At 46.5% G+C, this 14,524-nt stretch overlaps 1 protein-coding gene across 1 annotated transcript in view; it reads left to right on the top strand.

Moving 5' to 3' along the window:
- The first annotated feature begins 292 nt into the window (after nt 1-292).
- Nucleotides 293-14,524, top strand: part of SLC6A11 (solute carrier family 6 member 11) — a 122,055-nt gene continuing 107,823 nt past the window's right edge. Inside the window, exons 1-4 of the mRNA XM_068558422.1 lie at nt 293-563; nt 3,484-3,618; nt 3,734-3,874; nt 7,167-7,257. Coding sequence (XP_068414523.1) covers nt 308-563; nt 3,484-3,618; nt 3,734-3,874; nt 7,167-7,257 — 623 coding nt within the window. The 5' untranslated portion in view covers nt 293-307. The remainder of the gene's footprint in view (nt 564-3,483; nt 3,619-3,733; nt 3,875-7,166; nt 7,258-14,524) is intronic.

Raw genomic sequence — 14,524 nt, 5'->3', positions numbered from 1 at the left:
GCAAGGTGCTCGGCGCGCGCAAGGTGCTCGGCGCGCGCAAGGTGCTCGGCGCGCGCAAGGTGCTCGGCGCGCGCAAGGTGCTTGCGAGGCTCCCGGGCCGGGCCTAGCCGGGCTGAGGCGACGCGGGCGCCGGGCGGGCCGGGCCGCCGGGCCGCCGCGCAGCGTCCACGTCCCTGCGCTGGCCCGGCCCGGCCCCTCAGCTCCACCCCCTGCCTCCCCCTCCCGCCTGCTCGCGCCTCCTGAAAAGCCAGCCCGCCCGGGGCGGCGGCGCAGAGCCGGCCCGGCGCACGAGGCAGCCAGCGCGGCCATGACGGCGGATAAGGCGCTGCCTCTGGGCAACGGGAAGGCTGCCGAGGAGGCGCGGGAGTCCGAGGTGCTGGGTGGCGGCGGCGGCAGCGGGGGCGCGGCGTCCGCCCGCGACCCGCGCGACAAGCGCGACAAGGCAGTCCACGAGCGCGGCCACTGGAATAACAAGGTGGAGTTCGTGCTGAGCGTGGCAGGGGAAATCATCGGGCTGGGCAACGTGTGGCGCTTCCCTTACCTGTGCTACAAGAACGGCGGAGGTGAGGCGGCGCGCAGCCCTGAGGAGAATGGGTTGGGGGAAGCCAGCCCTGTGGGGGCGGGGAGCTCGGGGTGAGCGCGAGACCCCTCCCGCGCCTGCGTGTAGCGGGACCCTCGCGGAGAACGCCGGCCCGGGCCACCTGGCGAGCGAGCTTACCCCTGGGTAAGGCGCGCCGTCCCATTGCGCATGCGCGCTTCACACCTGCGTGTACCACCTGCTAGCACGCGGGGACTTGTCCGCCAGGTGTGTTCTGACCCAGCGTGAGGTGCAGACCGAGACCAGGAGCCCTTCATGTTTGGGGCAGGAGACAGCGCCTTTGAGCCTCAGCTTTCCTGACTGGAAACCTGCATGAAGGAAAGGGACTCAATCTGACTAGGCTCGGGTTTTGAGCGCTTGTTGAAATGCCAGCCTCCGTACTAAACTTTACTTACATCATCTCGTTTCATCCTACAGTCATCTTTGTAGGTAGTGGTATGCCCGTTTTGCAGATGAGGAAACTAAGGGCCAGAGAAGTCACTCACTTAATAAGGGGTAAAGATGGGATTCTGACACCGAAGGCCTGGTTTTAAAGTGGGATTGGATGACAACAGGGAGAACTTTTAGGTGAGGCATTGCTGTTTGATTCCCTGCCTTTCATTTGCCCGTAAGGCCTTTTCTAGGGCCTCTTTTCAGGACTGTCTGGTGGGAAAGTGGGCACCAGTTTCTTTTACTGGCCTCAGAGTCACTCATGACAAATAGCAACAATAATAATTGGATGTTTAGAAGTTGCTTAAAGCTTGTAGGGGTCAGGGAAAGGAAGGTGATGAGAGAGTCGTTTCTAGAGACAACGTGTCCGAGTCAGTTTGGTGGAGATGCAGCAGTGAGTCCTCAAATCTCCCAGCCCAAGGAAGGGGCTCCAGACTTTAGGAGCCCCCGACCTGTCATATCAGCAGGACAGCTGGCAGTTCCATGGCAAAGGACTTTGTGAAACCTTGAGTGGCACAGTTTCTGCAAGGAGAAGCCTGTGTCTATGTATTCCTCCCTCTCTTTGCTGTGTCTCTCCAGCAGATCCCCAGACCCCAATGAAGGTGGCTCAGAGGTTGGCAGGGACCACACTGTTAGGCTTCGTGGAGCAGGACTTCCTGTGCGGGCAGCTGCAGGGAGAGTGAAAAGGGTACTGCTTGGCCAGGGCCCTTTCTTTGGAGACATTCATCCTGAAGGCACAGGCTGCTCCAAGCCTGCCCTGCACTGGTAATGAAGTGGCTGCCGGTGTTGGTGGCTTGGCAAGGGGGAGAGAGGGAGCCGTCTCAGAGACCCCGAACGTGCCCTGTGCCCTCAGCTGGGAATCCGCCTCTCTTTGCACATTCAGCCTGTGTAAGCTGCCATGTCCACTTAGATGCCTGTGGAAACCCTTTAGGATAGTCCCAGGCAAGAGCTGTTTTAACATCTTTTTTCTTTTTTTTTTTTTTAAATACGGGAAATTCTTATGCCAAAACAACAACAAAAAATGCATTCCTAAAATCAGAAAATAGTGTAAGTTGCATTAATTACAAACTCTGCCTCAGATGAAAAAAAGGTTGTAGTGAGTCAAGATTAAAAATGAGTCATTTTCTTTTTACTCTAATGAAACAAGAGTCTCCGTTGGGTGCACAGATATCCTGGTTTAATTGAGCTAGTTATCTTAAGGATTACTAGCTTTGTGAACAGAGAGGCCACAAGGCTTTCAGAAAGTGTCATCTGTTAGGTTCTAGAGGATTCACAGGTAAATTACAGCATATTCGGCAACTTTTGTGGCTTGTTTTAATCACTTAGATTTATATTCAGCAAACAGACCCTCTTATCTTCTTTTACACACTTTTTGCCTTCTAATATAGTTGGGGTATCTGCTTATCAACTGTTTACCTTTTTAAAAAAATCTACACAGCTCTACTCATAAATTGCAACAATAGTTTAGTATTTCTTTCCCAATGTGAAACTTTGTAAAAATAGAAAACTAAGACCTTTTCAAAACCTGGTAAATATTGTCCTATTATCAGGATTGATCAAAATCGTTGCTATTAATCCTGTGGTTAAAGGGATTTCATTTAGCCAAAAGCAATTTGAGTGAAAGCCTTCATTTGTGAGATCAGATGGTGAGGAATAGGGTGTGTTTTCATGCTTTGTTGTTAGACAAGAGAGAGAGAATGAGGGATTTGGAAAAATCCCTTTCTTCTTGTAATGGCTCATGTTCACCTCAGTTATTTAATTTGTTTCACAGAAAGGCCCAGCCAGGCAGTGGGTATTGTGTTTCAAGATGGGAGCACTAAAGCTTACGGTGGTCTTTTCTCAGATTGACTCAAAGCCAGCCTCTCTGGACAGATTCTTGCTACGAACTGCTCATAACTCAGCTTCATACCTGGGGCTCATGTACAAGGGCCTGTTACTGCTCATTGTATATCTCCTTGAGAATGCCTTTCTTTATGAAGACTTTTTGCAGGTCACTCCCCAAGTAAGAAGAAGAGGTCCCCCTCCCCTGGCCTGTTGAGGTTACTTTAGAATAAAAAAGAAGGATGTAGCATTCAGGGAGGGAATGAATTTGACCTGCGCTGGAGGGTAGAATGCATAAATAAAAGAATCAAGCATATAACACAATTTCTTTTACATTATCATCTTAGCTGCACAACAATTCTGTGAGATAAGTGGTGCAGATATTAAGTATTAAAGCCCTATTTTACAGTTGAGGAAGTTGAGGCTGGGAGATGTGACATAAACTTACTCAAGGGAGTAGGTGGCAGAGAGCACAAACCCAGGCTCACATTTTCTGACTCTGGTCCTCATAGCAGGAACTTGAACTCAAGCTTAGAGCACATGATGTCTTGCTTCTAGTAGGTGCTTATTAAAGGGCTGAACGTGAAGTGGTAGAGGCAATTTTAACCTCATTCACTTACTTTGCATCCTTGCAGGGGCATTCCTGATTCCCTATGTGGTGTTTTTTATATGCTGTGGGATTCCTGTTTTTTTCCTGGAAACAGCTCTGGGACAATTTACTAGTGAAGGTGGCATTACGTGTTGGAGGAAAGTGTGCCCTTTATTTGAAGGTAAGTGCGAAGTTAGTAAGAAAGTAAAAGGGTTCCTGGGTGATGTCAGGTTGTGAAGGGCAGCTTTTAACAAGGCGGAGAGAGACAAATCACTGCCTTTCCTTTGTTCTTTCAGGCATTGGCTATGCAACGCAGGTGATTGAGGCCCATCTAAACGTGTACTACATCATCATCCTGGCGTGGGCCATTTTCTACCTGAGCAACTGCTTCACCACCGAGCTCCCCTGGGCCACCTGTGGGCACGAATGGAACACAGGTATGGCCTCCAGGGAGGGTCTCTCTGCTGGTCCTGCTGGGGGACCTGGGATTGGTGGTATGTCATGTCTCTTGCCATGAGTCCAGATTCCACTGAAAGTGTACCTGGCCTGTACACGCTTCAGATCTGAACCTGAGCTGAGCACTGGCCCAGGGATTGGCACAGGGAGAAGAATTGTGATGCTCTTTCCTTGCTATGCCGAATACAGAGACTGAACCCCTCCTGCACAGAGTAGGGATGCAAGGAAGAAGTACTAAACTGAGATTCAGGGGTTTGGGCTGCAATGCCAGCCCTGCCTCTGAGTGTCAGATTCTCCTCTGTAAAATGAAGGGGTTAGACTAGATCAAGGGTTGCAGACAGGGGGTCTGTCAGCCAGTTAGGCTTTAGATCAGTGACCAGCAAATTTCAAAAATGTATTTGGTTGTCAAAATTGAAAAATCAGAAGGCTTGACATGAAAATCCAGATTTTCAGCTTCTCTTGAAAAATTTAAAAGATCTGGCAAAACGAGAGCCACATTCCCACATTCTTACTTGGCAGCAATGGCTGCAGCTGAGAACCGTCTGTTGCCTTTGCTTGAAGCTTCTGTCCTCAAGCTGGCCACAGTCTCCACCCAGCTCACATTGCTCATTTACTCTACCTGTCCTACCCAGGTAGATACTTGAATTCACCACCCTCCTCCTGCCTTGAATGGGTACCTTTTTACATTACTTTGGATTCTAATATACTGTTTACTTATCAATTTGTCATCCTGTCAGGGTTGAATCTTACAATCTAGGGAAGGCAAATACTTCTCAACCCCTGTCTTTGGAGGCTGTGCTCAGTGCAGACATCACTAGTCGATTGTAGAACGCTTTCCTTTTGAGTCTAGTCTTGACCTCAGAACTCTGGTCGGTAGTCTAGGCAGCCACCACCTTTTGACTGGAATCAACACACATGCTTTAACCTATTCGCCATCTATGTTGTAACCTGTGGTTAGGTTGTCTCTGGACGTGGCCAGTCATCCTGAAAGCTGAGACACAGTAAGACTGGGTAGGATGTTGGTCACCAGCAGAAGGAACAGTGGGCATTAGACCAAGAAAACGCTGTGAACTAGCTTCTATCCCTGCATGACTTTGCCTTGCTTCCCCCCATCCACCACATTTTGTGGGGTCTTGTTTATCAAACTAAAATTCAAGGACATATTCTTGGAGGGCTGTGAGTCCTCCATGATAATTTAATTGTGCCTATTTATTTTGAGGATACTCTAAAAATTTGTGCATGTTCTGGATCATCTGCACAGCCACCTTATAAATGAGGACGGTTGGGGGATCTCAGTGCCTGACTTTGTCCATGTTTACAATTTAAGATGCATTCTTGGTGAACAGGATGATGGTGGCCAAGGGAAAAAGAGCAGAGAGATTTAATTCATAAATGGTCATTGATACTAAGTCCAGCCAAGAATGCAACAGACTGTAGGAACAAAGGTTTTGCAAATGTGTGACCGGAGAAAAATGGTGGTAGAATTGAATCTCAAATAGTGCATGGAAAAATACACAAGCTTAATTCCATAGACCCTGCCTCCTACCTGTCAGTTCTGTTTTTCTGTTGGGAAATCGATTTAATTTCACAAGATGGCATTATCATACACATCCATTTTATGCTATCAATTTGAATTGTGTTGGTGCCATAGTATAGTTGGTATTTAACTTGTAAATTCTGGTTTTATAGGTGTTTGAATACTATAATCACAAAGACTTTATAATTCATTATTTATTTGTAAAAGATTAAATGTCATTTTAATAAAAAATACCATGTCAACCTTGGGTGTCTGAGACATTTTTTTACTCTAGAAAAAAAATTTGAGAAACACTGTTTTAGAGAATCTGATCAAAGCTAAGGGCTCCTCTCCAGAAAAAGGCACAAGTGTACATTCAGGCATTTTACCTATAATATTAGGTTCCCAGACCTCTCTTAGGACTGTCTGTGGACCCCACAGACCATCTCCTTTCCTAATATGGTTCGCACTTGCCCAGAGAAGTGGGAAGGGTGCAGACACTTGGGGAACTTTTCCCCAGTGGGCTGCAAAGCTTTCTTCCACTGATTGCATTCCCTTTTCTCTGAAGACGTGTGAACACTTGTGTGAAACATCACATATAGGAAGGCTTCCTGTTCTGGAGCTTATAGATGGAGTTGGAGGGCTTGTGCACACATGAGAAGAGCGAAGGGCCAGAGTGAGGCTGAACACGGGCTCCGTGCTGGCCACTGTGCTGGGTGCACGGGCTTTGAAGCGCATGGGTGCAGTAGGCCCTGTCCTCTGGGAGCTCACAGTCTGGTGACTGAGGTGGCTCTGTGAACAGGGAGGTGCAGGAAGGAGACCCAGATCCCATGGTGGCAGACAGAACCAGGCGATAACCATGGCAAAGGAGGTGGAGCCTGGGCTGGAGTTGATTCTGTTTTCTTCCCCTAACTGGCTGGTGACTTGTGAGGGAGGAATGGGTGTGGTTGGGGTCCCTTGACTACTTCTGAACCCTGATTCCTCCTCTTCAAAATAAAGGGCGTGGAGAAGGAGGTTCCTTGGAGGACCTTTAAATTCTAACTTTCTTAGAATTCAGGAGACGGAGATCAAGGAAGGCTTCTTGGAGGAGAGGTTAATGGGCTGATCTGGGCCTTAAAGGATGAACACTCAGATGTTTTTAACTTGAGATTCAAATCTCTCTTGGTCATCAAGTTTCATGAAATGAGAAGAGATATTCAATAAATTCTTTCCTGGATTGAGGGAATGATGAAGGAATTAGGGATTCTTTACACATTTGGATGTTATTTCATCCAGTCATCAGGTCTTTATGAGGCAGCTGTGACATTAGCCTCTTCTTCCATGAAGAAAAACTGAGTCTCACCTGCATTACTGGCCCAGGGACACCATGGCTGACGCCCCCCTTTAGCCCCCTTGTTCCTGCTGGGGCCACTGAGCAGAACAGGTAAATGCTATGGACAGGCCTTAGGCAGGGAAGTGGAAAAGGTGAAAGATTCAAGAACAAGGCCAGAGGAAAGAATTGTAAAGGCCGTATTCATGGGAATAGGGGAGAGGAGGTACCCTGCCCCCAAAACTTCTCCTCCTGTTTGAATCAAGCCAAGCCTCCCTCTTAAACTGTTTGTAAGTGATTGATTTTCCCCACAGTGCTCTCTGAGGCATGTTTACCTGGGGCGGCTGGGTGAAACCACCTGGTTGCACCATCGGCCCTGAAGGTTTTCCAAGATCCAGCCCTCGCGGAGGGTAATTTTCCTGTGTTTCTTGTCTTGTTTCTGCTATAGAGAACTGCGTGGAGTTCCAGAAACTGAACGCAACCAACCACAGCCACGTGTCCCTACAGAATGCCACCTCTCCCGTCATGGAGTTTTGGGAGTAAGTGGAAATACCTTGTCTCCTTTGGCCCGGGGGGGCTCTGTCCTGGTGCTGCTCAGTTAACGTAGCCCCCACCCTTGGGAAAAGCCTGACCCTGCCTCCAGCCTTGTACTTCCTGGCTTCTGTGGGCATCTGGCTGCTTTGGAAGCCAGAATGGAGATCTTGAGAGGTTTCCCAAAGGGGCAGCTGAGAGAAATGCTTTCTTGTTCTTTGACGACATGTCAGCATGCCTGTTTACTTACTGGGGCAAGAAGTGCTTGGTAAAATGATGGGCAGTTTAAAAATTCATTTTTAACAAAAGAGAAGATTTGGCGTGTTTGCAATAAACTAAGTCAAGAATATATTTAGCCTGGAAAGCGGAAGTCTCCAGGGGGACAGGTGAGCTTTCTCTCAGTAGCAGCAATGTCATGTCGAAAGGAAGTACATCAACATTAACGGGTAGAGGTTGTAAAGAGGCAGGTTTTCAACGTACTTAGGAAGAGCTTTAGTCTCACAGAGTTGTCTGCAAGTACTTCCGAAGGTTGTGAGCCCTTGTTCCTGGAAGAGTTTGACCAATGTAGGGCTGCTGATGGTTGTTGGGAAGGTGCCCGAATCCACAGACGTTATAGGCAGTAGTTGTGTGGGTGGGCATTTTCCCAGAGACGGGCATTTTTCATCAGTGTTCCAAAGGGGTCTGTGGCCCTGGAGTTACAAGAGCTGCCACGTACGGTTGTATAAGTTGTTCACTGCACAACCCTAGAGGACATCATTTACATTGTGAATGTGCAGAATTGTGCAGTGCCCCAGGAATTGAAGAGAAGTTTCCTCTGTGGGTTGAAGGATGGCTAAAGGCTTTCTGAGGCTTTTTAATCTGGAAATGTCTGGCTTCATTGAAGACCCTCGCCTACTTTAATGATAGTGTAGAGGGACAGTGGTTTTATGAGTGATTTTTATTCTATTCCCAGATACCATTCTTCTCCTTCCCTCTCTAGAGGTCATTATGCTGAATTTAGATTTAGCATTCTATAAAATGAATGTAAAGGACATGAGTTTATAATTATAAATATAACTTATTTATATAAATATTAATGTAAATAAAATACTTCCCTCTATACATACACACATATTATGTGTATACATACATATATATACATATTATGTATATCTCCCAAATAATAGCTAAGTCTTTCTTGCATGTTTTAAAATTTTATATTAATGGTATCCATTACTCACTTTTTTCTTATAGCTTTGTTTCTTTGCTCAGTATTGGTTTTGAGATGGTCTCCATACTGATACATGTAGCTTCAGTTCATTCATTCTGTTCCTGCTGTATAGTATTTCCATATATAAAGAGACTACATTGTGTTTACCTGGCTCCTCTTGATGGTCATTTAGACTGTCTCCCATTTCCCACTATGATTAAGCACGCTGAGTGAATGTCTTGTTTGTGCTTCTCTGCACAAATGAAGTTTTCTAGACCATATACCTAAGAGTGGAATTACTGGGAGGTAGGGTCCATGCATTGTCAGTTTTATCAGATTATGTCAAATTGCTTTTTAAAGGAATTGTTCTAATTTACTCTCCAAATAAGAGTAGAACGAGAATTTCTACTACTCCCCATTCTAGACCTAGGCACTTGTTCTGTTTTTAAGTTCTGCCGGTGTAATGGATATGAAATTGTATCCCACTGTTTTAAATTTGCATTTCTCTAATTACTTTATGAGGTTGAGCATCTTTTCATGTTTTTTTTTTGCTCCATTTGGGTTTCCTCATCCATTAACTTCCTGCTCATATCCTTTTCTCCTTTCTCATAGGTAGGAGTTCTTGATACATTGTAGGTATTAGTACCCATGCTGCAAATAGCTTTTCTTAGTGTGTGGCTTTTCTTTCTTGTTTATGTATGGCATAAATTGTATTGAATTTAAATTTGCCAATATTTTTCTTTTTGGTTTGCACAGTTGGTGTGTTATTTAAGATATAGTTCTGTACCCCAAAGTTGTAAAAAAAAATTTTTTTTCTGGGTTTTCTTTTTTTTTGGGGGGGGGGGTTTCTTTTAAGAGTTTTAAAGTTTTGTTTTTTCACATTCAGGAATATAATCTACCTGGAATTTTCTTTTTGCATATGGTACAAGGTAGGAATCCAGCCATATATATATATGTATTTGCTGAATTGTTCATCCTTTCCTTACTGATTTGTAATGCCATCTTCCATATAAAGTTTTCCTACAAGCACATGTCTGTTTAGGGGCTCTCTGTTCTGCTCATCTCTTTTGCTAACTGTGCGTCAATACTATACCTATAGTTTAATTTTAATCCTTGACCTCGTAAGGCAAGTCCCTCACTTTGCTCTTTTCCAAACTTGTTTTAGTCTTCCAAATGAATTTTAGAATCAGCTTGTCAAGTTAAAAAACAATAATAAAGAACAGAACAACTCTGGGGGGATTTTGGTTGGGAGAATATTGAACTTATAGGTTAATTTGAGGAAAACTGACATCTTTGTGATTCAGCGTCTCTGTCCATGAACATGGTATAGCCCGCCATTTATTTAGGTCTTTTAGAATGCCTGATGAAGTAGTGCTGCCTGATGTGGTTGTCAGAGAAGAAGCATTAGAATCACCTGGTTAGAAATGCAAACTCTCTAGCTCTCTCCAGGCCTACTGAGTCATAGTCCCAAATAGAGCATCCATATGACATTATGCTAGAGCAGAGGCTGCTCTTGCAGGGTGGGAGGTGGTGCTGTGTGACCTTTTCCAGCCTCACTGGGCTATGGTTTTCCAGTGGAATGTTTAGGACCTGCACATTTGAGTGTCTGCAAAACCTGGTCTCTGTGCTCCCTTAGGGAATGCAACCTCAAATCCTACACTGGATAAGTTCTCTTTGTAACTTACGTTGCTTTGTACCATTCATTTCCTTTGTAACATGTATGGAAAACCTCGATTAAATTATTATTTGTGCAATATGTTTGTTTACTGTCTGAATTCCCCAGGAGGCAGTCATGAAGCAGTACCTTTTCTGGTTTTGCTCACTACTGCCGGTCAATGGAAGGCCCCCAGTGAATATTTACAGAATGTACAGGTACATGGGAGGAAGGTGGCAGGCAATATTTTCTAGAAAATACTACATGAGGAGAGTCAAAGTGGGCTCTGGCAAGAATTCATCCTGTCCCTAAGCTCCCCAGAACAGCACTGATGGCTTTGAGGATCCCTTTGTCATATCCATGTCACCCACTCATTTGGACACCAAGTGGTAGGAGGGGATGGTGAGTCTGTGTCCTCACTTGTAACTGGGCCTTTTTGTCTGCTACTTGGTCATTCAAAATGAAAGTCACTGTGAGAATGAACCCATGATTCTAGTTTTCTACTCTGATTGCATTTGTATCATCTATGCAATGTTGAATTCTGCATCCTAAAACTACTCAAATGCTGGTGTGACAATCCTTCCTTCATAAGGTGTTTTTATCAGACAGCTCTAATTCATCTTCTCCTCAGAGGTGAACTTGGAGTGTAGAGACTCTGTGAGATGTTTGTAGCATCCTATGAAAAGCTATTTGGGGCCACATAAATTTGAGAAGGGCTGAAAGCCATGCCCTTCAGTAAGAATATCCATTACCTTTGATTAACTCAAACTCAACATATTTTCCTGTGCAATCATTTGGACTTTCCCCTCATCCCCCACCCATCCCCCACCCCGAATGCTAGCATTCCACTAAACACAGCCTGGCAAACGCTCTGCTCGGAGAAAGTTCTTCCTTGAATTCAGTCATAGTTTGGCTTCTGGGGCTTTGGATAGAAAGTGCCTAATTCCTTTCCCATGTGACAGTCCTTCAAGTATTGGATCAAGTGTCCTTAAAAATGTTTCTTTCCTAGTTCTCTTTGCTGTTTCCTTGTGTGGCTGGTTCCCATCTATAGTGTGCTCTTTTTGTCTTCTCACTGCCTCTAACTCCAGGGACCTTATTCAGGGCCACGTTGCTTGGTCAGAATGGACTGCCTCAGTTGTGTGCTTGTTCATTCATTCAACAAATGTCTGAGCTCCTGGTGTGCATAAGAAGGACACTTGGCGTAATTGGGAGTGGTGGGAATGTAAGACGCGGTTCTAGCCCTCTAGAAGCGGAGGAGAGACAAGCCCGTAGACTCCCATAAAGTCAGTTACAAGGTGCTGTTTCCCTGCGCAGGGCTGCCCATGGCTTTACCCTGACCTTGGGCATCTGGCATCTTGAAAGTTCATTTTCCTTTTCAGGGAATATTAATGTTACTGGCTTAGCCAGTGAGAACAGCTCAGGTTCTGGGTCAGTCCTGGGTTCTGGCTCAGGCAGGGGGCCTGTGGGGCAGGGGCGGCTTGTCTTCCTCATGTCAGATTTCAAAATCAGGCCACCCTGGTTTCCCTTAGTAACTCATTATGCATCTGGCACCCGTGAGTTTATCTCAATATGTTTGTGGTTCTACATTTTGGGCCTGTGTCCTCTGGAGGGATTGAGTGCTATAAGAGTGTAAGCGGCATTGTAGCATCAGATGGGCTTTGGTCTATTTTCACTTCCCTTTCTTGGTCCTCTCATCCCTCTTGTCCAGGGTTTTGCAAGCAACTGCATGCTTGCCATGTATACAGTTGAAATTGCTTTTGCGTGGCATCCATTCAGCACACATTTGTTGAGAGCATATTGTGTGCTGAGCCTGCATTAAGCTCTAAGGGTATTCAGTTCTCTATCTTTATTCAGAAGGATGTAGTCTTGTCTTTCTGGTTTATCTTTCCTGGAGGAGGTTTTTAAAAAGTGTTTATTTCTAAATCATGTGGCCCCTTGAACTGATTTTAATTTGGACACAAAATTTGGGCTCCAAGTTGCTGAAGTGAAACTCTAATTCTTGCTGTGGGCCCAGGGCCGCCCCTGCTTCCTTCATCTTCCCCTCTGCCCTCCTCCACACCCGCCTTCTTTCTGTCTTTCGTATGTCCTGGGCTTGTCCTAGGCTCAGTGTCCAGCTTTTGTACAGAAGAGTCCCTTTGCTTAGAAGTTTCCTCACCAAGTCCTTGTGTGTCTGCCTCTTTCTTATCATTGAGTCTTAATTTACGTGTCATTTGGGAAGCCCTCCCTGCCCATCCTGTTGCTTCCACTTATCAGCTGAATCAGCACCCCAGTCCCTCTCAACCCCATCTGTCTGTTTTATTGCCTGCATAGGACTTATCCTTGTGTTTTTTTTACTAGTTTATTCTCTCTCTCCCTCCATTAGACTATAAGCCCTATGCCAGCAAGGACTGTCCTGTTTTGTTCCCTGTTGTCTTGCCAGCACATTCTAAGTGCCCAAAAAATATTTATTCAAACACATGGATGGAAGATTGAATGAATGAATGAATGAATGTTTTTTAACCTCGTGGAGTTGTGTCCTCTTACTTTGCTTTTGCCCTGTCTGTTGAAGAGTGTAAGTTCCCAGGTCCAGAAACGTAATTCATCTCTTAGATCAGCTCCCTTTTATAGAACTCCTATTATTATCCAATCTTGATCATTAGAGTAAAGATACTTGTATATAAAATCAGCTATGAGGGCATTTGTTTTCATAAATAGTGGATGTCTTACACCGAGTAATGGGAAGCAGTGATTTACTGAACCACAAGAGTTCTGCCTGAGGTTCCTTTTACATCCTGATGGATGAAGTAAAGGAGGGGAAGTCGCAGTTAGTTGCTAAGCAGCTACTGTGTACCCTGGCCCTGAGCATGGCCCTCCAGGCCTGTCGCTTCATTTAATCCACCCACCCAGGGGATACACGGTACAGCATCACTGAACAGATTCCCGTCTCACTCAGGGGATCCTGCGGCAGGGAGAGGTTAAGGGACTTATCCAAAGTGCCCCTCTTGGCTAGCAAGAGCTGGAGCTGGGCTGAGAGCCGGCCCCCTCTGATCCCACCTGCATCCCTCCACCCTTCCGTACATGCTCCTCCCGCCCGTGTCTGAAATACCATCAGCTCCCTGTTTTATCACAGGGCAGCATCCGACTGGTGTGTCCCTTCTCTCTGCAGCCCTGTGGCCCTAGGTTCTTGAAGAGAGAGTTTTGCTGTAGATGGAGATGTATAATTGATGGAGGGAGGGAGGAACGAATGAGGAATGACTTGTCTCCAGCGCCCAGCACAAACAAAACACAAAAAACCTGTTGGCTTTTGTCTTGTTGGATTTCAAGAGGTACCTTTAGGAAATGACTTGAACCTTGCTTTTAACAGAATACTGTGGTTTCCAGCTGAGCCAGGCGTTGAGTGTGAGGCAGGCAGACTCTGATCTGCTGTGATGACAGCTGGAAATTGATGCTGGCCTCCTGGAGTATGTTGTGGCCCTGCAGCTGGTGGCACAAGAGGTTAATGAATGACTTGAATTCAGGCTCAGGCAGAGAGTAACTCAGAAGGGGCTGTTCCCAAATTTTAGCGTGTTATCTCGATTCCTTATTACTTCTAATAAAACCAGGAGAACATGTTTGAAAATCTCCAGATTTACACACACACACACACTCTGCTCCATGCTTTCCCTGGAAGACCTCTAGGATGAGGAAGAAGCACCAGAGCTGGGACCTGACTCTCCCACCCACTCATGGGGGCCCTGGGCAGGTGATTCTGAGCCTCAGTTTCCTCCCTGGCAAATGGGTGCACCTCACCACCCTTCCAGGTGCAGTCAGCATAAAGTGACGGAAGCAAGGGGGCAGTGACCAGTCGATGGTGGCTCTTCTCACCCCTGCATCTTGCCCTTTCTCAGCCTGTCCCCACCCCCCGCCCCACAGCTCAGGTGGATGAGGTGTCATTCAAAAACCAGAGGCCTCCTGGTGGGATACCCTGGACCTGGGGGCAGATGCCCGTTCCCGCTCTGGATCTCTCGTCCAGGGCTTTTCCTGATGTCATGTGTGCCTCTCCTGCCCGCAGTCCCTCCGTAGCAGACAGTGGCTCTCTGCCAGGCTTAACACAGAGTGTCTTGGAGGGGCCGACCCCGCCAGGTGTCAGACCCTCCCTGAGCTTTCGGCCACTCCTAACGCAGAGCTACTGTACCAGGGGAACCCGGGGGTCTGGGAAGGCTGTGCTGAGTCCTGGTAAGGAGGAGAAGGGCAGGAACCCGAGGGCGCTGGGATTCCAGCCACGGGGCAGTGAGGCCCTTTCTGTGGCGTGGGATCCCTACTTATAGACACCTCTCCTTACTGCTTCCTATCTTGCTGGATCTTACCCTCCAGCCATGCAGGACCAGAACAGGCATTGAACTTGGGGTCAGGAGACTGATGTGCAAGGCCAGGCTCTGCCACTTTCCAGTTTGTGATCTATGGCAAGGTCCAT

This window comes from Eschrichtius robustus, chromosome 12 (genome assembly GCF_028021215.1).
Source record: "Eschrichtius robustus isolate mEscRob2 chromosome 12, mEscRob2.pri, whole genome shotgun sequence".
In the NCBI taxonomy this organism is placed as follows: Eukaryota; Metazoa; Chordata; class Mammalia; order Artiodactyla; family Eschrichtiidae; genus Eschrichtius; species Eschrichtius robustus.
Note: the sequence above shows the minus strand (reverse complement) of the source record. Positions and strands in the feature narration are given on the sequence as shown.